Below are 25,623 nucleotides of genomic sequence, written 5' to 3' on the forward strand. Positions count from 1 at the left end.
GTTTTGTTTAAAGCATGAATCATTTTCTCCCAGTATGAAAATTTCTTACCCAAACAAGTTAGACATAGCATACAACTCACTATTTCACATTTTCTTGTGTGCAGTGGGATGTAAAAAAAAATGACATGCCTCTCTAAAACCTCAGAAATGGAATCCTTAAGGGAAAAAAAATGGAAAAAGCTGAAGTAATTGCAACATTATCTAGTGACAATATATCCCCATATTGCTATACTTTTCCACATATAACTGGAAATCAAATTGAAAAACTCTGAATAATCAAAGGGCACAATTAAAAGGGACAAATTTTCTAGGTTTAATTCCAAATAAAATTAATGAATATTTTAAAAAGAAGCCTCAGATGACCCTAGTATTTAAAGATAATGCATAGTTATGTATTTTCACGTAGAAGGAAATGGCAACCCGCTCCAGTATTCTTGGCTGGAGAATTATATGGGCAGAGGAGCCTGGCGTGCTACAGTCCACGGGGTGACAAAGTCTCAGACATAACTGAGGAACTAATACAAACATGGTGTATTTTCAATGCAGCTTTTCATTGTGAACATTTTTAGAGATGGCAATATGTATGTCTACTGATAGACATACTACTACTTGAGCTAGAAGCAGATTCAACTTACAGACAAAATCAGATCAGATCAGATCAGTTGCTCAGTCGTGTCTGACTCTTTGCGACCCCATGAATTGCAGCACGCCAGGCCTCCCTGTCCATCACCAACCCCCGGAGTTCACTCAGACTCACGTCCATTGAGTCAGTGATGCCATCCAGCCATCTCACCCTCTGTCGTCCCCTTCACCTCCTGCCCCCAATCCCTCCCAGCATCAGAGTCTTTTCCAATGAGTCAACTCTTCGCATGAGGTGGCCAAAGTACTGGAGTTTCAGCTTTAGCATCATTCCTTCTAAAGAAATCCCAGGGCTGATCTTCAGAATGGACTGGTTGGATCTCCTTGCAGTCCAAGGGACTCTCAAGAGTCTTCTCCAACACCACAGTTCAAAAGCAAAATACACACCACCATATTGTGAATATTTTGTACTCAGTCACGTCTGACTCGTTGTGACCCCATGGACTGTAGCCCGCCAGGTTCCTGTGTTCATAGAATTTTCCTGGCAATAATAAGGAAGTGGGTTGCCATTTCCTTCTCCTGAGTTTCTTCGAGACCCAGAGATCGAATTCACTTGAACCAGTATCTCTTGCTAGAAAACTGTATATATGTCTTTACTACAATTCAAGTATAAGAGCCAACACTGAGATATTATCTTACATTTAATTGTTATAGTCAACACATGGATCTTAACAAATCTGTACTTTTCTTGGTTGACATTTATTAAGGGAATTTAATAACTTGGAGATGTAGTCTAATTTCTCTCTAGTATTTACCATCTACTCTTGTGAGAAGGTTGACAACGGAAACAAAATGAAACATATATTTGAAAGGTCTGATGTTATTGTGAAAAGCATAAATAGGATACTTACTGGGTTTAGAAGGATTGTGAGGAAAAGTTCACCTCCTCTGATACTTTTATCCAGTTCTTGGGGGCCTCCTGGATACTCTTTGTAGAAAATAGTGTGTGTGAACAACCCACAGGTCTGTCGAGGGAGGACCTGAGGAAAAATAAAAAGCAGCATATTGACATGACTTAATTAAAAGTTCCATTGCTGCGTCATGACTTCAGAGTCTGCAGATTATCATTCCTATTAGAGTTTCCCAGTGGATAAAGCCAAAATCTTACTGTAATCAAGAGCTGACACTGGTGTAATTATGTAAATATTAAGAGAGCTGCCCAATCAAAGTCATAGGACACATACATTACAACATTTTCATTCATGCCTAAAAATTTCACCTACCAGCTGAGTTATATTACAGAATTGGTTAAAAAAAAAAGGCTTCTTAGGGTTAATCTAATTCAAAAATAGAGATTCTCCAAGGTTACATTTTTCATGGTATTAGACTGCTTTTTCCCTTAATCCTGAAATACAGTTTACATGTACTTACATCTCAGAGTCCTCAAAACAATGAGTTTTCATCAGCCTCACCACTCTGTTTTGTTTTTACTACTCTGAATTAAAGTTTTAATCCCGGTAATAGTCAAATTATCTAATGATTGCTTCTGGCATGTCTTGTGGTTAATTCTGTTGTAACTCAGAGTGTTCAACAGAGAAAGTGAATAGGTAATTCTATTCCAAAAACTTTGTATTGAATAATAAACTACTTATAATCTAATGGGGTTGAGGACATGTATTCAGTTGCACAGAATAACTATTTATTCTTTGCTTAATTTTCATAAAGGCTTTTATTAAAACCAAGGTAAATGAAAATACATAGTGCTGACTTAAAGGAATGTTTCTATTTAATAATATAGCAAATGGTCACACTATTCAATTAAGGGAAAACTGCTTTCACTCTGATCTGCATTTATATCAGGGTAAAACTTTTAATATTTGCTGGATTTCTATGGACATCAATACCTTTAGTTGCATTTTCAATAGATACATTAAATCTGAGTCTTCTTTAGGTCCTCTAGTACCAATTTACAATAAAAAATTAAAGTTTTATGATTAATGAATGTTAAGTATTATCTCTGGTAACATGTGTGCTATTACTTTTTCTTTGGTTTTAGATACTTATTGGGTAGAAAGATAGATAGGCAGATGATTCTAGTAGTAACCTGAATAATGGGTTGAAAAGGTGTAAATATTTAAAGGAGGGAGAAGAGTTGTAAACCTTTCCTATGATCTTGGCAACCAGTGATGAGAACATGACCTAAGGCACTGGATGTGGGGATGGATGTTTTAAGATGAGCTATTTTATCACAAAGCAAAACAAGACAATTTTTTTCATTCTCATGAATAATTATAAATTCCCATCTGATATACTTTTGGTTTTATTTTCATTTATAGGAACATATGCATCATCCTTCCATCAAATTGTTATTTTTCAGTTAATATATTTGAAAATAAAATATATACCTTCATTTTTATAATATGTTAGGAAGAAAACAATGAAAAACTGCTATCCTAAGATATTCTTCAGTGTCTGAAACTGAAAATAAACTGAGTGGATAAATTTAGCTCTTGGATATTATTTGTTAGATTCTGTCTGTTGATAGTGTAGTGATTTGAGAGGTGTTTTCTTGATTTATGAACCTACATTTTGCCTAGAAAACTCTAAATAGAACCAGCCAAACAAATGGACCTAGAGAAACTCCCCAGAAGTATAAGGTCCAGAGACAAATCCAGAAACTGCAGGGGATGACCTACATGAAACCTGCTTCCAACATTTTGAGCTTGTCTCGAATTTGCCAAAACTACCCCACAGCTTAAGAAGCAAGTCTATAGCCAAGCAGTGTATTAATGTGTGACCATCATGGTGTGAAAGAGATTTATGATACTCATGTAAAAGAGTTTTTTGGAAGTTAGATTTTGTCTTCATTCCACATGTAGGTACTGAGAGCCTTCGATACACACAACAATACATGCTCACCATGATGCTATTGTGAATGAAGCCCTTTCGGTATCGTGCAGGTTTCAAATGCGGATACTCTTCAGTGCTGGTGACCTGAATACCCCAGACCTTCTTCCAAGCTGCATACAGCTGAATATGAACTGGGTAGACCCCTGAGTGATGTGGTGCCACTGCATAGCCCATGTTGATAGGTATTCCATGTTCCTAAAAGAAAGCCAGAATAACATCATATGCCATGTGGTCAGTTTAATTTAATTAAAATCATTTCCACAAATACCTATTTAGGATATATTGAATTCTATGCGAAGGATGAAATACATAAAAACTAATAGGATGGCATTTTTGTCCTTCAGTAACTCATGATCATATGATAATCGTAGTAAATTCATTGGACATGTTGCTCAGTCATGTCTGACTATTTGCAAACCCATGAACTGTAGCCTGCTGAATTTCTCTCTCCATGGAATTTTCCAGGCAAGAATATTGGAGTAGGTTGACATTTCCTACTCCAGTGGATCTTCCTGACCCAAGGACTGAAACTGCATCTCCTGAATTAGCAGACAGGTTCTCTGTCAGCTGGGATGCTAAGATTAATTCTGAATTTTGAATACAGAAAGTTTGGGAGGAAGATAGGAAGAGGACATGGCCCTTCCTCAGAAAAGAACAACAACAAAAAAATGGCATGTGTGTAAGTTGCCCAACTAAGAGATGGAATAGTACAATGTAGGGTGTGTGTCTATGATGTTGAAGACAACCAAAAAGGTAAGTACATACAATAATGTGATGAGCTTTTACTGTTAACATCAGGGATTGGGAATTAATGTATTTGAATGGCATAGACAAGGAAGCTCTGTGATCATGAAGGATCGTGACTGCTCTATGTCTTAGGAAGCAGGATGTGGTGACAACATGCGAAGATGAACCAGAAGTGAGGAAGATGTGAATTAAGCCTGTGCATTACAAAGCTATTGTGATGGTACTGTTTAGAGGGAACGTGAGGACCTAACCTAGATTGTTGGTGGTCAGATTAAAAGCCTACGAAAAAATGCCATATGAGAGTCAGTGATGTTTTGGATACAGTGGGTAAAGGAAAAGTGAAGATTGGTTTTCGATCTTAGCAGCTCAATTTATTTTTATAAAACCTACTGTTTACTATGAGATGCTTGTCTTGGGTAAACAGTGAACTCTAAAGGAAAAGAAGGATAAATTTAAAACAATAATATGAGAAAATTGTAGAAGGATGGTATTACATTGTAAACTACATGATATCGACCTGTAGTCTTCTAATTTCTGCTTCTTTGTATTTCTCCCTTTAAATGCTTATCTGCTTTATAAAGATGCCTTAAAGGGTTGAATCTCATCAATTGAGGGTATAGATGACAATATTCAGTAATACATGAAGGCTGACTGAATCAAAAAACAGAACACAAAAACGTGTTGACTTGACAATTGCCACATATATTTTCTATTATATGATACACAGATCAGGGAAAGAATTCAGTCTGGCATAATAAGCAAGTAGTGAATGGATCACGTATCTACAATGCCTAAGTCAAGGCCACATTCAGTTCAGAATACAGGCCCTAAAGATTTTGCAAGTCTCCTTCATTCTTCCTTTCACAGTCTGGCCCTCACTGTACAGTCAGATTCACCTCTCTTTCACTAGGAGTATGTGTTTTCTAACATCTATTACAATAAATGGCTCCGTAGAAAAACTGAATTATGAAATCAGTGCTGTAAAATGAGCTGCAGTCTTTGGCTAGGTACTGGGGAAAATTCATTTCTTTGTGTATGCAGAAGAAAAATACTTCTTCCAGGAGCTTCTGTTTTCAATATAAAGTAAGGCTGGCAAAGTCTAGTTATAAAACTACTAGGAAACTACCAGAAGGAAAAGGTAACTACTTTTATGCTGACAATCACTGGGAAACATGTACTGGGAAAAGCCTTAGATCTCTCTGGTTAGTTCCACGTTGCTCAGTGAATGGTCCCAAAGCCTTCTGAGGATCAGTATCATGCAGCAGTCAAAATGTGAATGAGCTGGGTATGACATACAGATAAAGTTTCTCATGAGAGAAGTCTAAGATCAAGTGTGTTCAAATCTCTCTGTCTGGTGAATAGGAGTTGTGTAACTGGTGCTGAGAGAAGTAGTTCTGATTTACAAAAAAAGGGGATGACAACCTGTTATATTCTTATTATTCTTTCAAGTGATTCATATGGTTTTGTATTAGTCTTGTTTCATGATTAAAAGAATAACAAAGTCAACAATGCATGAATTCTAACATCTTTACCAATCACTTTGTTAGTCCTCATTTGTATCACTTCTAGAAGCACAGCTGGTGAAGAATCCACCTGCAATGCAGGAGACACTGGTTCAGTTCCTGTGTTGGGAAGATCTGATCCACTCCAGTATTCTTGGGCTTCCCTTGTGGCTCAGCTGGTAAAGAATCCGCCCACAATGAGGGAGACCTGGATTTGATCCCTTGGTTGAGAAGATCCCCTGGAGAAGGGAAAGGCTACCCACTCCAATATTCTTCCCTGGAGAATTCCATGGACTGTAGAGTCCATGTGGTCGCAAAAAGTCGGACACAACTGAGCAACTTTCACTTTCACTTCAATACTTTATTCCAAATTTTGGGCTCAGAACACTAGATAAGTATGTGAATCTTCTAGAAGCAAAGAGATAGAAAATAAAATCATGAAAGAATTGAAATATTAAACATCTATCTATTCAGCAAAAAAAAAAAAGACATTTCACTTTTGACAGGTAGTAAAATAAATTGTAGAACTTTCATGAAAAAAATTAGAAGGTAAAAAGCAATTGATTTGGTGAGTAGGAAGGAAGGGACAGTAAAAGGATTTTATTATATCTATTGATTTCTGGGGGCTTAATGTTCTACTGCTCATAAAGTCATCTTATCACACTGACAACTGGAGCTCAATCAAAATACTAAATCACACTAGACAATTATGGGTTTATACTTTTTCCATCTAAATGATAACACAAAATGAAAAGTAATTCCCTAGTAACTCTTTTTTCTGTTATCAAGGGGCTTGCTGTAGAAACCTTCATTCTTTACTGTCTAGAGCTTAAAACATACTTCACAGTGACTTGGTCAACTAAAAAATGAACTAAATATATTTTCACAAGATCACAAAAATTTCAAAATTTGAAATATTTTCTAATGTGATTATAGGAAACATTTGAGATTATGATATTAGAAATACAAATGACAGAGTAAATTACTTTATATTATTTATTAAAACCATGTCTTTTAAAGAATCTAGGAGTTCTATGATATCATAATATGACATGGCATCACAAATAATGATGGGGAGCTTAACTTGATCTAATTTTCTATTTATGTTAAATTCCCAGTTGACTTGAAAATGAGATAATGGGGTAATTTATAGACCATTAAAAAAGAAGGTCATCAGTTTTCAAAAACTAGAATAAAATAAAATATATTTAGCACCAAACACCTAACAGTAATCGACATGCTCTCATTTAATTTTTCATTAGTCCTTCCTACTGATCATATCTGCTTGTAACTGCTTAGTATCTGATATTTATGAAGTTTTTTTACATTCATGTCTAGCATTATCCTCATAATTTCCCTGTAAGGTAGCCTGGATGTTATTATCACATATGGAAACTGAGGCTCAGGGAAGGCAAATAACTTGCTCATGTTTACAAATATCAGAGCTAGAATTGTACCCATCCTCTAAATTCATTGCTTCTGCTTTTCTACTCAGTCACTACTACTGTGACCCTCTCTCCCCACTCCCAGGTAATGACTAGAAGCACTTTACTGACAATAGGGAACTGATTTTAATATAAATATATTTCTGAATCAGAACCCCTACCACTATTTTTACTTGGAAGGGTTATAAAGCAAAATTATACACTTCCCAAACTCTGCAGCTATCATTTTTGATGCAAACAAGTTTCAGTCAACCAGAAGTACTTAGAAAAGATGTCAGAAGGCAGTAGGTGGGCAGATGCTAAAGCCTGGCAGCTCCTGGCTCCTCTTGCTGGTATGGAAGATCCCTTCTGAAGCAGAATTTGGTGCCCATTTGCAGGGGAGCAGTGAAAACTTATACTTCTGTCAGAGCTCCAGTAGCAACTTTAGAAATGATTGCTCCCCTAGGGAGCCAGTTCTGTCTGGCTCTGCAAGTCCCAGAGGAGGAGTACAGCCTAGAATCTGCTCCATCAGCCTTTCCAAAGTTTTGGAAGTACTTGAATCTTGAATCGCTGAATAAAAATTCTCTTTGTTTAAAACAGCTCCAAATGACTTCTGCTTCTGTCATGGAAATCTGACTGATACAGGTGGTCTTTTCCCTTTCTAATTAATAGAAAAGGTTTAGGGAGTTCAGGTAAGATGTCAGTGGCTTGAATTCTAGGAAAACTGAGGAGAGCGTTTGCTAAAGTACTGCATGGTTTATCTTCAAGAAAATTCATTAATACTTGAGAAACATTTATTTGTCTAGCTGGTTACTATCATATATGACTATTAATTCCTGGGCTTCCCTGGTGGCTCAATGGTAAAGAATCAGCCAGCCAAGGCATGAGGTGCAAGTCCGGTCCCTGGGTCAGGAAGATCCCCTGGAGGAGGGCATGGCAACCTACTCCAGTACTCTTGCTTGAGAAATCTCATAGACAGAGGAGCCTGGTGGGCTATAGCCCATAGGGTCTCAAAAGAATCAGATACGACTTAGCAACTGAACAACAAAAACATTAAATCTTATGTTGATCAGCCAGTGATTAGTGTACAGAGAAAATAACTAGGAGACCAGTCTTGAGGCAGGAAATAGATGGGCCCCAGGCTGAACAGTTTCTCCCCTGTGGACAAAACCTCCATAATAGCAGAAACTCTATAAAAGCAGGATGCTGGATGAGGCTGGGCTCTGCCCAGATAAGAGATAAAAGACCACATAATCCTCATTCTTGAAGTCAAGGAGACCTCCTGGATTACACATGTGCAGAAAGGCTCCTTGGAGGTAAAAAAGGGAGGGAGTGTCACCTCATGATAAGTGATGTCAACTACCCATATGCCTCTTCATTAGAATCCATCTTGGTTAAGACCTGAGTTACACATGGGAGGTTCCTGAGATATACCAAATATAGACTCAGAACCAGGCAAATCAAAATGATTGGTCAAAGGAAACCTGGAAGAAATGCCCCATAAAAGTGATTCAAACCACCACAAGGGCATGACTCGGCCTCTGTGCCTGTCCACAAATAACTGTACTCTTTTCATTCTAATAAGCACTTTACTTGTTTCAGTACCTTCAGTCTTTGCGGGAAGTCTCTTCTGCAAAGCTGATGAGTCAGGGCTGTGTCACTGACCACTGGACTTGTGGCTAGATGCCCTCACCACCTAAACCTGACCTTAATGTTTGGCCAGAACTGACACCCTGAGTTATAGCACTGCAGGCTGAGGCCACCAGACTGACTAACATGCGATCAGTCTTTAAATAATACATGTCACAGGTCATCTCCATGGTGAAACCATATCATAACAAGAGAAGGTGAATCGATTGAATTGAAATAACATTGCCTAATGTATTAATGTTGACGACTTGCAAGCACCTTTGTGCCAGCATGTAAAGGAATACCCCTTCATAGGATAACCACATCCTAATATATGGGCCAAAAGATCTTCAGGCACAACACAAGAGCTAGAAAAAACAATTTTGTGGTCAATCATTGGTAGGTACTTTTTAGAAGACCTGGCGCACCATAGAGAGTCAGAGGAGAAAAGGAGAAAAACGGGAGTTGGGAGATCTGGACTCATGGACATACCAGAGACATTCCCTAGATCGATCACAATAGCTGAAGAGAAACCTGAACAATAGATGGAGGTCCTGATACAGACAGGAGAAGAATCAGACAAAAGGCATTTTTCCCCTATTATTATGAAACCAGACCTAACACATTTTAGGATGGTTTAATATGCCCACTCCTAGCAGCATGCTTGTTTTATAAATATTTTTTAAAGAAAATAGCAAATAAAAATTTGTATTAAATAAATTCATCACAGATATTTAATAAATGAATATAGAAGAAAAATAAATGAAATGATGATTACATAAATGAATATACATGTAAAGCATAAATGAATATACTCATAGTAAAGAGACAATGCATTTAACAATACCGTTTCGAACTTAAATTATTGATTTGTCCTCCTAATTACACAACTTCTAGGCAGTGACACTAGTACCAAAGAAAACAGATCTCATTATCTATTTTTCCTTTTAATAAGGACTTGGAATCACATTGTCAACTTTGAGAATGAGTCTAGGATCATTGATTTTTGCACTGTGTTTTGGGTACTGAAGTTGTCTTCTGTTTTCATAAGTGATAAAAGCAATGGCTGCGTGACCCTGGAAATTGGCTGGGTCAGTCCTGACACTTTTTGGAGCGAAGCCTAGTAAATGGTGACAGATCTCTGGAGAGCTCTGTGTTACAAATGGATTTTTCTTTTGAAAAAGAAATAGCACAGCAATGGCATTGCTTCTATAGTGTGAAATTTCCAATTCTAAGTGGGCTATTTTGGGCAATTGAGACACTTCTCTTTAGTATTCTTGACCTGCTAAAGATCTACTTAGCTGCTTAAAGATGACTAACAGGAAAACTAAGTAAGTCTTCATTCACACTGTATAAAATGTAGTTGATTAGGCACTTTCACTGCTAACTTTTTGTGCTCAGAATTCCCACTTTATTGCTAATTATTCAACATATATTTATTATTTATTATTATGTATTAGAGCCATTTTAGTTACAGAGGATATAGCAATGAGCAAATAGAAATCTCTGCCGGCAGGAAGCTTATATTTTAGTGGGGTAAGAACAAGATCATAAACAACATTACAGTTGGTAAAGTGTATTTTATATTAGGGCTTCCAAGGTGGTGCTAGGGTAAAGAAACTGCCTGCCAATGCGAGATACATAAGAGATGTGAGTTCAATCCCTGGGTTGGGAAGATCCCCTACAGTAGGCATGGCAAGCCACTCCAGTATTCTCCACCCATGGACAGAGGAGCCTGGCAGGCTACAGTCCATAGGGTCTCAAAGAGTTGGACATGATTGAAGCAACTTACTACACACAGAGCATAAATATTATATTAGAAGGAGCTAAGAGCTTCCCTGGTGGCTCAAATGGTAAAGAATCCACCTGCATGCAGGAGACCTGGGTTCAATCTCTGGGTTGGGAAGATGCCCTGGAGGAGGGCACAGAAACCCACTCTAGTATTTTTGCCTGGAGAATCCCGTAGACAGAGGAGTCTGGCAGGCTACAGTCCATAGCACTGCTAAGAGTCAGACATGACTGAACAGCTAAGTACAAGAGCTGTGGAGATAAAACACAGCAGAGAAATGAAGAGGAAACAAAGGGTATGGGTGGCAACATTATAATAAATAGATCATTCACTGAGGGTCTCATGAAGAAGGTAGTATTTTGAGTCCAGGTCTAAAGTTGTGAGAGATTAAGCCATACAGATAACTTGGGGAAGATCATTCCAGGCAGAGGGGACAGTACATGCATACATTGCTCTGAGTTGAAAGCCCATCAGGTATTTTTGAGGAAGAATAAGAACTCAATTATATTTGGAGCAGCATGAGCAAAGGGGGAGAGTAGCAAGAGGTGATGTCAAGAGGCCTCATTGCTGCAAGTTCTTTACTGAACAACTCCAGGGGGCACCATTCAAATTGAATATGCTTTTACAGAAGTTGCATGACACAGTATCAATGACAAGAAGGAATGGGTGCAGAGCATGTAAGACCTTAATATGCCTCAATAAGGATGGTGATGTTTATTTACCTTGAATGAGAGGAGGAGTTACTGGGAACTTTTTGAGAAATAGATAATCTAGACTATCATTAAAAACAAAATTCTTCGGGCTGCTATGTTGAGTTAACTGAAAGGAAGTAAGGAGGCAGATAAGAACCAGTTAGTAGGTTTGTATAACAAGTGAGAGATAAGGATAGTGTGGAATGGGGTGGGGACAATGTAACTGGTGAGAAGTAATTTTTATTCTGGATATATTGTGAAAGTGGAGCCACGGAAATTGTGATAGATTGAATGTGGAACATGAGAGAAGGTGCTCAACTAGAAGGATGGAATTGCCATCAAATAAGACTGCAAAGTTTAAAAATCAAATAGGTTAGGGGGAGAAAGATAGGACACATGTTTGGGGTTGGACATTCAATTGGATGTACCAGGTAGGAAATCAGTCAAATAAATACATCTAGTGTTTAGAGGAGTTCCACTGGAGACCTAAATTTGGTGAGGTAGCAACATATAGATTTTATTTAAAGTTATAAAACTCATTAAGATCACCAACAGAATGAGCATGCCGACAGAAGAGGAGGCCAGGGGTAAATCTTTGGGACAGATTAACATCAAGAAAGTGGAGAAAATAGAATAAATCCAGGAAATACACATAGAATGACTACTGCAAGCGAGATGGGAGGGACATCAGGAATTTACAATGAGAACTAGGAACTGCCCATTGGGTTTAACACTCAGTGCTGTTTAGGGAACCCAAAAAGAGAAGACCTTATGGAATGGTGAGGAGCAAGCAACCCAGAGTGGATTTAAGAGAGAATAAGGGAGCTGAAATGGCGACAGTGAGTATAACAAAGATTTTAAGAAGTTTTGCTAAAATAAAGGATCAAGAAATGGTGCAGGAGTTGGAGGGAGAAATGACATAAGCACCGGACTTTCTGAAGATGAGAAAAATAACTGCATGTTTATAGAAAGGTAAATGCTTTAGAAGAGCGGGAATTGCCTGAGTTATGTGTATATAGATACATACACACACACACACATATATAATACACATATACAATTATATTACATATATGTATATGTAATGTGTGTGTGTGTGTATATATATAATGTATATTTCACCCTCAAGACCCTGGGAGGAAGTTAGTGATAATCCAGGTGCAGAGAAAAGGTTAGGGAAGCTTACTGACCTCGCGCAGCTGGTGTGGTTCTGGACCTGGGCTGAGAGGCCAGAGCCTGCACTCCTGGTCACAAAGGTGCCGAGTGGGGGCATGGGGTTTGGCTGTACCTGAAGCCTGGGGTCCCCAGGGCTGTGTGGGCAGTTGAGCAGCCGGGCCCAGTGGCTTTACTGCTTGGTGTCCAGGGCGTGATCATTTTCCAGAAGGCTCACTGAGGCAGTCGGCCGCTACCTGTGTGTAGGTGTCCTCCTGGTGGAAGCCAGCCTCCAGCAGGGTGTCCACCTGCCTCTCCTTGAACTCGGTGGTGATGTCTGAGTACCTGGACTTCACTAGCTTCCCTGGGAGTGAGGTTGCAGTAGGGCGAGGATGCTCCTGTCTTCAGCAGGCAGAAAGCATGGTCCATAATGAAACAGAACTGGTGTGTGTGCTAGGTCCCCTGAGATGGTGGGTACATGTTGCACGGGATCCCATCAAAGTGACTGGCAGGGTAGGTGCCACCTCCGCCCACTGGTTTTCCAAGGTAAGCACCTTTGCAGGGCGGCCACTGGGTCCAGTTCAGGAGCCAGGAAGATGCTGGAAGACACCATGCCTGCCCTCAATGAGGCAGCGGCATGCATGCAGGTAGGGATCTCCCAGCACTGGGTGATTGACTCACCCGGGATCTGCAGGTCTGACACATCACAGGCCACAGGCACCGCCCACCACGAGGGGATGAGCTCCCGCCGGCTGAAATGTGGGGGCTCGTAGCAGAGGCTCTTGAATGGAGGGCTGGATCCAGAGCCCCACAAGCTCCTGATGCCAGGCCACAGTGTATATTTAAGTCACTGTTAACACAGTTTATGGTAATAAGTGATATATCTATATATTCAAAAAACTGTACTAAATAATTATCACCACCAGAGTCATGGCTATGATGACTATTGCAATCTTTACATTTGTTTTCTGTCTAGACAGGTTCACATGTTGCAGATGAAAATCAAACCTATATTTCCATTTTGCTATCCTGACATTGAAGTAGCAGCTGTAGTGATGGGGCCAAGTAGAAGTTCCCTTTCAACTGATTGATATATTTTTTTTTTTCAGTGAAATAAGAAGCTCATCAGTTGAGAGTGAGGATGGGGCAAGATGTGTATATTTTACAGAAAGAGAAGGTATGAAAGAGTGGTCCAGGGGAGTAAGGCTGTGAACAAAGTCGCTACTTAACTTCTGGGCAGCGCTGAGGATCCACGTGAGGTCTGCAGTCCTCATAAAGTGAGAACTGTCCAATGTTAGTCTCAGCCACATTCACTTTCAGGGGTACGGGTATGGACTAGGTAGAGATTTGGATTTAAACTGAGTTGAGACTTTGCAAGGGAGTTTGATGAACCAAGAAGTGTAAAGGAGTTCAGGGAGGATTCCAGGGAATGGTTATGGTGATTGATTATTGAGCAAAGCTGAATAAAGAGGAAAGCAAAGATCTGTGAAGGGTTAGGGGCGGCGAAGACGTGTTATCAAGTTATCTCCAGAAATGCCAGGACTGCCTTTTAGTACCTTTCTATTAGTTATTGCCTCTGTTGCATGTCAAGATCTAGTTCTAGAAGTAACTTAGTGACAAGAGAAATTATACTGGATATTAAATATTTAGAACATGTAACTGTTTTTAACCTGGAAGAAATAACACTAGAGAATCTTTGTAAATGTGTTGAGTGATATGGAAACAACAGTAGCATTATCCATCCCATTATGATATCATTTCCACAGTTACTATAAGCAGAAATGAGAAAAAGAAAGTACTCAAAATAATTCTGTTTAATGCAAGTCACAGAATTTTCACATGTTCATTTATAATTTTATCTCAAGTAAATAATATAACTAATTTATCTTGCCATATATATCTATTCTTAGCACCTCAAGTATCTTTTCACAGCATGTATTAAATAAAGAAAATCACGGTGGTTCCTGCTCCACCTGGGCAATCCTATTTCCACAAAAACTGGGTAACCCCAAGCTGCCACAAGTACTGGGAAAGCACCTCTAGTCATTCTTGGACTTTGTTTCTTATTCAGAGTGCCTGCTTCTCGTTTCACTGCTCCTCCTGAAACGCTCTGCAGCAGGAAGGCCTACTTCAGACATCAGAAGCGCTACTGCACATCTTAAGTTTGGTTCTTCTTGGCTACGCTCTTGCTCTGTGTGAGAATGAGAAGGAGGGGATATAAGTCCTGATTGAGATGCCAAATTCTCTAGAGTCCTTCTGGCACCTGATGTGGAGCATCTGGTTAGTTTTGCTTGTTGGACTGGCAACTACTGAGAGATCAAGCCCTGAGCCTTTGGAGTGGGAGCACTGACTCCAAGACCCTAGACTACCAGAGAACTAACCCTGCTGCTGCTGCTGAGTCGCTTCAGTTGTGTCCGACTCTGTGCAACCCCATAGATGGCAGCCCTAGGGAGTATCAAATAATGAGAATTCACACAAAAGAACCACTTGAATACAAGACCCAGCATCACCCAACCACCAGTAGCACCCTGTTCAGGACACCTCATCCAAACAACAAACAAAACAAAAATACAAACCCAATCATCAGCAGACAGGATTACCACCTCACTCAGCCTTGCCCATCAGAAGAAAAGCAAACAAACAAAAACTCAGCACAAATCTCACCCTATAAAAAACTTACACAAACCACTGGACCAACCTTAGGAGGGCAAAAACCAAAAGGAAGAAAGAATTCAACCTTGAAGTCTGGAAAAAGGAGAACTCAAACACAATAAGTTAAAAAAATAATGAATAGGCATAGAAATACTACATAAATGAAGGAACAAACTAGAAACACTGAAATCCAAATAACTGAAGAGTAAATAGGCAAGCTACCTGAAAAAGAATTCAGAATAATGATAGTAAAGATGATAGAAAACCTTGAAAACAAAATGGAGAAAATGCAAAAATCAATTAACAAAGAACTAGAAGAATTAAACAATAAACATACAGAGACAAACAACACAATTACTGAAATTAAAAATACTGTAGAAGGAATCAGTAGCAGAATACCTAAGCAGAAGAACAAATCAGTGATCTGGAAGATAAAATGGTGGAAATAACTTTTGAAGAGCAGAATAAAGTAAAAAGAATGAGAAGAACTGAGGATAGTCTCAGAGACCTCTGTGACAATATCAAACACATCAACATTTGAATTATAGGGGTCCCAGAAGAAGAAGAGGAAAAGAAAGGGTATGAGAAAATTTTTGAAGAGATCATAGATGAACATTTCCCCAGCACAGAAAAGGAAATAGTCAATCAAGTCCAAGGGACACAAAGAGTCCCATACAGGATAAACCCAAGGAGAAACACACCAAGACATACTAATCAACCTAACCAAAACTAAGCACAAAGAAAGAATATTAAAAGCAGAAAAGGAGAAGCAACAAGTAGCATACAAGGGAAACCCAATATACTTAACGGCTGATCTTTCAGCAGAAACTCTGCAGGCCAGAAGGGAATGGTAGGATATATTTAAAGTACTGAAAGGGAAAAATGTACAACCAAGATTACTGTACCCATCAAGGATCTCATTCAAAATTGATGGAGAAATAAAAAGCTTTTCAGAAAATCAAAAGTTAAGAGAATTCAGTACCACCAAAGCAGCTTTACAATAAATGTTAAAGGGATCTATATAGTCAAGAAATACAAGAGAAGAAAAAGATCTACAAAATCAACCCCAAACAACTAAGAAAATAACAATAGGAACATATATATCAATAATTATTTTAAATGTAAATGGATTAAAGCTCCAACAAAAAGAACAGACTGGCTAATTGGATACAAAAACAAGACCCATATATATGCTGTCTACAAGAAACCCACTTCAGACCTCAAGACACATATTGACTGAAAGTGAAGGATGGAAAAATATATTCCATGCAAATGCAAAGGAAAGAAAGCTCAAGTAACAATCTTAAGATCAAACAAAATAGATCTTAAAGATTACAAGAGATAAAAAAGGACACTACATAATGATCAAGGGATCAATCCAAGAGGAAGACATAACAATTGTAAATATCTATGCAAAGTCACTGCAGATGTGACTGCAGCCATGAGATTAAAAGATGCTTACTCCTTGGAAGAAAAGTTATGACCAACCTAGACAGCATATTAAAAAGCAGAGACATTATTTTGCCAACAAAGATTTGTCTAGTCAAAGCTATGGTTTTTCCAGTAGTCATGTTTGGATGTGAGAGTTGGACTATAAAGAAAGCTGAGCACTGAAGAATAGATGCTTTTGTACTGTGGTGTTGGAGAAGACTCTTGAGAGTCCCTTGGACCGCAAGGAGATCCAACCAGTCCATCCTAAAGGAGATCAGTCCTTAGTGTTCATTGGAAGGACTGATGCTGAGGCTGAAACTCCATTACTTTGGCCACTTCATGCGAAGAGTTAACTCATTTGAAAAGACTCTGATGCTGGGAAAGACTGAAGGCGGGAGGAGAAGGGGATGACAGAGGATGAGATGGTTGGATGGCATCACTGACTCAATGGACATGAGTTTGGGTAGACTCTGGAGTTGATGATGGACAGGGAGGCCTTGTGTGCTGTAGTCCACGGGGTTGCAGAGGGTCAGACACAACTGAGTGACTGAACTGAACTGATGCATCCAACATAGGAGCACCTCAATACGTAAGACAAACACTGACAGACATAAAAGGAGAAACTGACAGTAACACAGTAATAGTAGGAGACTTTCACACCCTACTCACACCAATGGACATATCATCAAAATAGAAAGTTAATAAGGAAACAAAAGTCTTAAATGATACATTAGATGAAATGGATCTCACTGATATCTTGAGGACATTCCATTCAAATTCAGAAGAATACATCTTCTTCTCAAGTGCACATGGAACATTTTCCAGGATAGACCACATCTTGGGTCACAAATGAAATCTCAGTAAATTTAAGAAAATTGAAATTATATCAAGTATCTATTCTGACTACAATGCTATGAGATTAGATATCAATTACAAGAGAAAAAACTGTAAGAAAAACAAACACATGGAGATTAAACAACATGTTTCTAAATAACCAACAAGTTACTGAAGAAATCAAAAGGGAAATCAAAAAATTTCTAGAAACAAATGACAATGAAAACATGACAACTTAAAACCTATGGGATGCAGCAAGAGCAGTTCTAAGAGGGTAGTTTATAGCAATACAATCCTACCTCAAGAAACAAGAAAAAATATCAAATAGAAACCTAACTTTACACCTTACACACCTGGAAAAAGAACAAAACCCCCCTCAAAATTAGTAGAATGAAAGAAATCATAAAGATCTGAGCAGAAATAAATGAAAAAGAAATGAAACAAACAATAGTAAAGATTAATAAAACTATAAGTTGGTTCTTGGAAAATATAAACAAAATTGATAAACCTTTAGCCAGACTTACAAAGCAAAAAAGAGAGATGAATCAAATCAGTAAAATTAGAAATGAAAAAGGAGAGATAACAACATATAATGCAGAAATACAAAGGATTAAGAGACAATTATGAACAATGGGCTTCCCTGGTGGCTCAACTGGTAAAGAATCCACCTGCAATGCAGGAGACCTGGGTTTGGGAAGATTTGGGAAGACCTTCCCTGGGTTGGGAAGATTCCCTGGAGAAGGGAAAGGTTACCCACTCCAGTATTCTGGCCTGGAGAACTCCATGGATTATACCATGGGGTCACAAAGAGTCAGACCCGACTGAGCAATTTTAATTTTCACTTTCATTATGAACAACTATATGGCAATGAAATGGATAACCTGGAAGAAATGGAAAGATTCTTAGAAAAGTTCAATCTTCCAAGACTGAACCAGGAAGAAATAGAAATTATGAACAACCCAACCACAAGCACTGAAATTGAAGCTGTGATTAAAAAAAAAAAAAAAAGTCTCCCATAAAAAGAAAACCCAGGACCAGATAGCTTCTCAGGAGAATTCTATCAAACATTTAGAGAAGAGCTAATGCCTATCCTTCTAAAACTCTTTCAAAAATTGCACTTCCAAACTCATTCTATGAGGCCACCATCACCCTGATCCAAAAATCAGGCCAAGACAACACAAAAAATGAAAACTGCAGGCCAATATCACTGATGAACATAGATACAAATATCCTCAACAAAATTTTAGGAAACAGAATTCAGCAACACATCCAAAAGCTCAAACACCATGACAGCTGCTGCTGCTGCTGCTAAGTTGCTTCAGTCGTGTCCGACTCTGTGCGACCCCATAGATGGCAGCCCACCAGGCTTCCTCGTCCCTGGGATTCTCCAGGCAAGAACACTGGAGTGTGTTGTCAAGTTGGGCTTATTCCAGGGATGCAAGGATTCTTCAATATATGCAAATCAATCAGTGTGATATACCATATTAACAAATTGAAAGATAAAAATCATATGATCATCTCAACAGATGCAGAAAAAGCCTTTAACAAAATTCAGCATCCATATATGTTTAAAAGTCTTCAAAAAAATGGGCATAGGAGGAACCTACCTCAATACAGTAAAGGCCATATATGATAAGCCTACAGCAAACATTATTCTCAATGGTGAAAAACTGAAAGCATTCCCCCTAAGATCAGGAACAAGATAAGGGTGTCCACTTTCACCACTATTATTCAACATAGCTCTGGAACACCTAGCTACAATAATCAGAGAAGAAAAAGAAATAAAAGGAATCTGGATCAGAACAGAAGCAAAGCTCTCACTGTTTGCAGATGACATGATACTGTACATCAGATAAGATCAGATCAGATCAGTCGCTCAGTCATGTCCGACTCTTTGCGACCCCATGAATTGCAGCACGCCAGGCTTCCCTGTCCATCACCAACTCCCGGAGTTCACTCAGACTCACGTCCATCCAGTCCGTGATGCCATCCAGCCATCTCACCCTCTGTTGTCCCCTTCTCCTCTTGCCCCCAATCCCTCCCAGCATTATAGTCTTTTCCAATGAGTCAACTCTTCGCATGAGGTGGCCAAAGTACTGGAGTTTCAGCTTTAGCATCATTCCTTCCAAAGAAATCCCAGGGCTGATCTCCTTCAGAATGGACTGGTTGGATCTCCTTGTAGTCCAAGGCACTCTCAAGAGTCTTCTCCAACACCACAGTTCAAAAGCATCAATTCTTCGGCACTCAGCCTTCTTCACAGTCCAACTCTCACATCCATACATGACCACAGGAAAAACCATAGCTTGACTAGACGAACCTTTGTTGGAAAAGTAATGTCTCTGCTTTTGAATATGCTACCTAGGTTGGTCATAACTTTCCTTCCAAGGAGTAAGCGCCTTTTAATTTCATGGCCGAAGTCACCATCTGCAGTGATTTTGGAGCCCAGAAAAATAGTCTTCTACTGTTTCCACTGTTTCCCCATCTATTTGCCATGAAGTGATGGGACCGGATGCCATGATGTTCGTTTTCTGAATGTTTTTTTTTTTTTTTTTAAGCCAACTTTTTCACTCTCCACTTTAATTTCATCAAGAGGTTTTTTTAGTTCCTCTTCACTTTATGCCATAAGGATGGTGTCATCTGCATATCTGAGGTTATTGATATTTCTCCCGGCAATCTTGATTCCAGCTTGTGTTTCTTCCAGTCCAGCGTTTCTCATGATGTACTCTGCATATAAGTTAAATAAACAGGGTGACAATATACAGCCTTGACGTACTCCTTTTCCTATTTGGAACCAGTCTGTTGTTCCATGTCCAGTTCTAACTATTGCTTCCTGACCTGCATACAGGTTTCTCAAGAGGCAGGTCAGGTGATCAGTTTTCCCATCTCTTTCAGAATTTTCCACAGTTGATTGTGATCCACACAGTCAAAGGCTTTGGCATAGTCAATAAAGCAGAAATAGATGCTTTTCTGGAACTCTCTTGCTTTTTCCATGATCCAACAGATGTTGGCAATTTAATCTCTGATTCCTCTGCCTTTTCTAAAACCAGCTTGAACATCTGGAAGTTCACGGTTCACATATTGCTGGAGCCTGGCTTGGAGAATTTTGAGCATTACTTTACTAGCGTGTGAGATGAGTGCAGTTGTGCGGTAGTTTGAGCATTCTTTGGCATTGCCTTTCTTTGGGATTGGAATGAAAACTGACCTTTTCCAGTCCTGTGGCCACTGCTGAGTTTTCCAAATGTGCTGGCATATTGAGTGCAACACTTTCACAGCATCATCTTTCAGGATTTGTAATAGCTCAACTGGAATTCCATCACCTCCACTAGCTTTGTTCATAGTGATGCTTTCTAAGGCCCACTTGACTTCACATTCCAGGATGTCTGGCTCTAGGTACTGTACATAGATATACTTAAATATAGTATCAGAAAATTACTAGAGCTAATCAGTGAATTTAGCAAAGTTACAGGATACAAAATCAATACACAGAACTCACTTTCATTTCTGTATAACAGTGAAAAATCAGAAAGAGAAATTAAGGAATCAATCCCATTCATCATTGCAACAAAAAGAATTAAATATCTAGGAATAAACTTACCTAAGGAGACAAAATATGTGTACACAGAAAACTATCAGACACTATTGAAAGAAATCAAAGATGACATAAACAGATGGAAAGATATTCCATGTTCCTGGTAGGAAGAATCAATATTGTGAAAATGACTATACTGCCAAACACAATCTACAGATTAAATGTGATTCCTATCAAATTACCAATAGCATTTTTCACAGAACTAGAGCAAAAAATTTCACAATTCATATGGAAACACAAAAGACCCCAAATAGCCAAAGAAGTCTTGAGAAAGAAGAATGGAGCTGGAAGAATCAACTTGCTTGACTTTAGATTATACTACAAGGCCACAGTCATCAAGGTAGTATGGTACTGGCACAAAAACAGAAATATAGACCAAAGGAACAGGATAGAAATCCCAGAAATATACCCATGCAACTATAAGTACCTACATTTGACATAGGAGGAAAGAATATACAATGGGGCAAAGACAGCCTCTTCAATAAATGGTGCTGGGGAAACTGGACAGCTACATGTAAAAGAATGAAATTAGAACACTTCTTAACACCATGCACAAAGATAAACTCAAAATGGATTAAAGACCTAAATGTAAGACCAGAAACTATAAAACTTATAGAGGAAACATGGGCAGAACACTTGATGACATAAATCAAAACAAGATCCTCTATGACCCATCTCCTACAGTAATGGAAATAAAAACAAAAGTAAACAAGTGGGACCTGATTAAACTTAAAAACTTTTGCACAACAAAGGAAACTATAAGCAAGGTGAAAGACAACACTCAGAATGGGAGAAAATAATAACCAGTGAAACAACTGACAAAGGATTAATTTCCAAAATATACAAGAAGCTCATACAACTCTATGCCAGAAAAACAAACAACCCAATCCAAAATAGGAAAAAGATCTAAACAGACATTTTTCCAAAGAAGACATACAGATGACTAACAAACACGTGAAAAGATGCTCAACATTGCTCTTTGTTCAGACCAGATCAGATCAGTCGCTCACTCGTGTCGGACTCTTTGTGACCCCATGAATCGCAGCACGCCAGGCCTCCCTGTCCATCACCAACTCCCGGAGTTCACTCAGACTCATGTCCATCGAGTCCGTGATGCCATCCAGCCATCTCACCCTCTGTCGTCCCCTTCTCCTCTTGCCCCCAATCCCTCCCAGCATCAGAGTCTTTTCCAATGAGTCAACTCTTCGCATGAGGTGGCCAAAGTACTGGAGTTTCAGCTTTAGCATCATTCCTTCCAAAGAAATCCCAGGGCTGATCTCCTTCAGAATGGACTGGTTGGATCTCCTTGTAGTCCAAGGCACTCTCAAGAGTCTTCTCCAACACCACAGTTCAAAAGCATCAATTCTTCGGCACTCAGCCTTCTTCACAGTCCAACTCTCACATCCATACATGACCACGGGAAAAACCATAGCTTGACTAGACGAACCTTTGTTGGAAAAGTAATGTCTCTGCTTTTGAATATGCTATCTAGGTTGGTCATAACTTTCCTTCCAAGGAGTAAGCGCCTTTTAATTTCATGGCTGCAGTCACCATCTGCAGTGATTTTGGAGCCCAGAAAAATAGTCTTCTACTGTTTCCACTGTTTCCCCATCTATTTCCCATGAAGTGATAGGACCGGATGCCATGATCTTCGTTTTCTGAATGTTGAGCTTTAAGCCAACTTTTTCACTCTCCTCTTTCACTTTCATCAAGAGGCTTTTGAGTTCCTCTTCACTTTCTGCCATAAGGGTGGTGTCATCTGCATATCTGAGGTTATTGATATTTCTCCCAGCAATCTTGATTTCAGCTTGTGTCTTCCAGTCCAGATATCTATTTCATACCTTGTCAGAATGGCCTTCATCAAAAATTCTACAAACAATAAATACTGGAGAGGGTGTTGAGAAAGGGGAACACTCCTGCACTGTTGGTGGGAATGTAAAATGATACAGCCACTATGAAAGACAGTACAGAGATTCCTTAAAAAACTAGGAATAAAGAAACCATATGACCCAGCAATCCCACTGCTAGACATATACCCTGAGGAAACAAAAATTTAAAAAGACACATGTATCCCATTATTAACTGCAGAACTATTTACAATAGCTAGAACATGGAAGCAACCTAGATGTCCATCAACAGATGAATGGATAGAAAAGTGGTGGTACATATACACAATGGAATATTACTCAGCCATAAAAAGGAACAGATTTGAGTCAGTTCTGATGAGGTGGATGAACCTAGAACCTGTTATACAGAGTGAAGTGAATCAGAAAGAGAAAGATAAATGTTGTATCCTAACATGTATATGGAATCTAGAAAAATAGTACTGAAGAACTTATTTACAGGACAGCAATGGAGAAAGAGTCTTAGAGAAAAGACTTCTGGACATAGGGAGAGGGTAGGAGAGGGTGAGATGTATGGAGAGAGTAACATGGAAACTTACATTACCATATGTAAAATAGCCAATGGGAATTTGCTGTATGGCTCAGGAAACTCAAACAGGGGCTCTGAATCAACCTAGAGGGGTGGGATGGGGAGAGAGATGGGAGGAAGGTTCAAAATGGAGGGGATATATGTATACCTATGGCTGATTCATGTTGAGGTTTGACAGAAAATGAAAAATTCTATATGGAGGGGATATATGTATACCTATGGCTGATTCATGTTGAGGTTTGACAGAAAATGAAAAATTCTATAAAGCAATTATCCTTCTATAAAAAATAAATTGAAAAAAAAAAAGAAAAGAAAATCTACCTGCTTATCTATGTTCCTGAAATAAAGCACTGGTTTAAGTGAAATGCCTATGGTATGTGTGTGTGTGTGTGTGTGTGTGTGTGTGTGTTAGACAAGTTGAGAAGAGCAACTTGTTCTTTTTGAAGCTGGCTGGAATGTCCCTTATTTAAAAATTTTGTACACATTTCCTAATCTTTGGATGTTTCCACAATTATATGGCTGATGATTTGGAATCATTAATTTAAGCATTTCACTTTGCAGAAATATATTTGCATAAACTATTATTTTCTCTGAGCAATGGGATTTATTTCTAATATTATTTTTGAGTCATCCTGAAATTTCCCTTAGGAGTCATTTTTTGCCTTAATGTCAGCTTAATGCATTTATGGAAAAATGCTTTAAACATTTGGTATGAGAATGAGACATTCCTCTGGTTGTAAATTTCCTCCCCCATCTCCGAAATACAGGGTATTATTACATTTTGTTCTTCTGTGACATTGTGTACCTTCTCTAAGAGTTAAACTAATTTCCATCTGTGATTGTTTCCAATTTCGTGGAAACTTTATGAGCCTGTTAAATAAATTTCATCAAACAAAAAGTAAGTTTATGTTAACAAATGGTGCCTATATAATAAAAAGCAAATCATGATCACTTAAGTAACTGCCTATAAAGATGATTAAATTACCGGTTTTCTGTAGACATGTTGTCATACCAAATATTATATTTCCATTTTCTTATCCTCATGTTAAAGTAGCATCCCATTTGGAAATCAAAGTATCAGTGCAGTTTTCATCTCAAAACAACTTCAGTCAATCACTCCAATTCTCATGTATTAAAAACCGGCTTTAACTCTTTCCACTGTCAACATGTTTGAAAACAATTTCTCATATTCTCATATTATTCAGGATACTGAGAAATGACTGCAGGGATCTGAAGTGTTGACTCTCAAGAGGTAATCACAGAATGATGAAAACATTCAACCATTATAGATAAAAACATAAAAAAAAAACCAAAAACCTATTGAGCTGAATGAATTTTTCAAATTGAAAAAACAAAGGAGAAAAACACATGTTAATTAATGCTTTTGATGGATTATTCAATCTGAATAGGGTATGCTCAGTAGAGTGGAGTTAAATTTTTGAAAAAATCTTAAAAGTCTCAGATTTTAATTAGCTCATAATCACTTAATTGCAAACAACTTTGGTTATTGAGGCAAAAAATGAAAATTTGTCAGTGAAATGTAATTATGGTATTATTGAATATTCTAAGAATTCACTCACAGAACTGCTATCTAATAATTGATTGATAATTAGCATAAAATTTTCACCATCAACACTTCTTAAAAAGTGTTAGGCCATGTTTGTGTGCGTGCATGCTAAGTTGCTCAGTCATGTCTGACTCTTTGCAACCCTATAGACTGTAGCCTGCCAGGCTCCTCTGTCCATGGGATTCTCCAGGCAAGAATACTGGAGTGGGTTGCCATGTCCTCCTCCAGGGGATCTTCCCGACTCAGGGATCAAACCCGAGTCTCTGCTGCTCCTGCATTGCAAGTGGATTCTTTTACCACTGAGCCATTGGGGAAGCCAAGGCTTATTTAGGGCATTCCATATGAATATTCCTTTGAAGGGTCTACAAAGTTTAGAAATGGGGGCAATTTGGATGTAGGCAAATCTAAAAATGACTTATGAGAAAAAATGCAATGGAAAAGCATTGGATAGGAAACAAACTTTGTATCAGAAAAACAAAAATGAAAACAAAAAACAGTGGATTAAAAAAAGAAGCAGCAGCAGCTTATTTTTCTTGAGTAATTGGAAATCTGGAGATAAGTGGTTGGTTCAGAAGTTCAAGAATGACAGAAGTGAGGTCTCTGATTCTCTTGGCCTTTCCTTCATAGTTTTAAGATGGATGTGTCATTTCCAGCCAATATGACAATATACTGGGCAAGAGAAAGGAACAAAGG

General features: G+C 38.5%; 1 protein-coding gene across 2 annotated transcripts in view; it reads right to left on the reverse strand.

The window, feature by feature from the left end:
• LOC129657645 (bifunctional heparan sulfate N-deacetylase/N-sulfotransferase 4) overlaps positions 1 to 25,623 on the reverse strand; it is a 284,882-nt gene that overhangs the window by 108,605 nt on the left and 150,654 nt on the right. For both annotated transcript variants that reach the window (XM_055588031.1, XM_055588030.1), the window contains exons 4-5: positions 3,499 to 3,684; positions 1,491 to 1,619 (exon numbers count right to left, since the gene is read on the reverse strand). In XM_055588031.1, the coding sequence (XP_055444006.1) occupies positions 1,491 to 1,619; positions 3,499 to 3,684 (315 nt within the window). The remainder of the gene's footprint in view (positions 1 to 1,490; positions 1,620 to 3,498; positions 3,685 to 25,623) is intronic.

The sequence above is a fragment of the Bubalus kerabau genome, chromosome 7 (assembly GCF_029407905.1).
Source record: "Bubalus kerabau isolate K-KA32 ecotype Philippines breed swamp buffalo chromosome 7, PCC_UOA_SB_1v2, whole genome shotgun sequence".
Classification (NCBI taxonomy): Eukaryota; Metazoa; Chordata; class Mammalia; order Artiodactyla; family Bovidae; genus Bubalus; species Bubalus kerabau.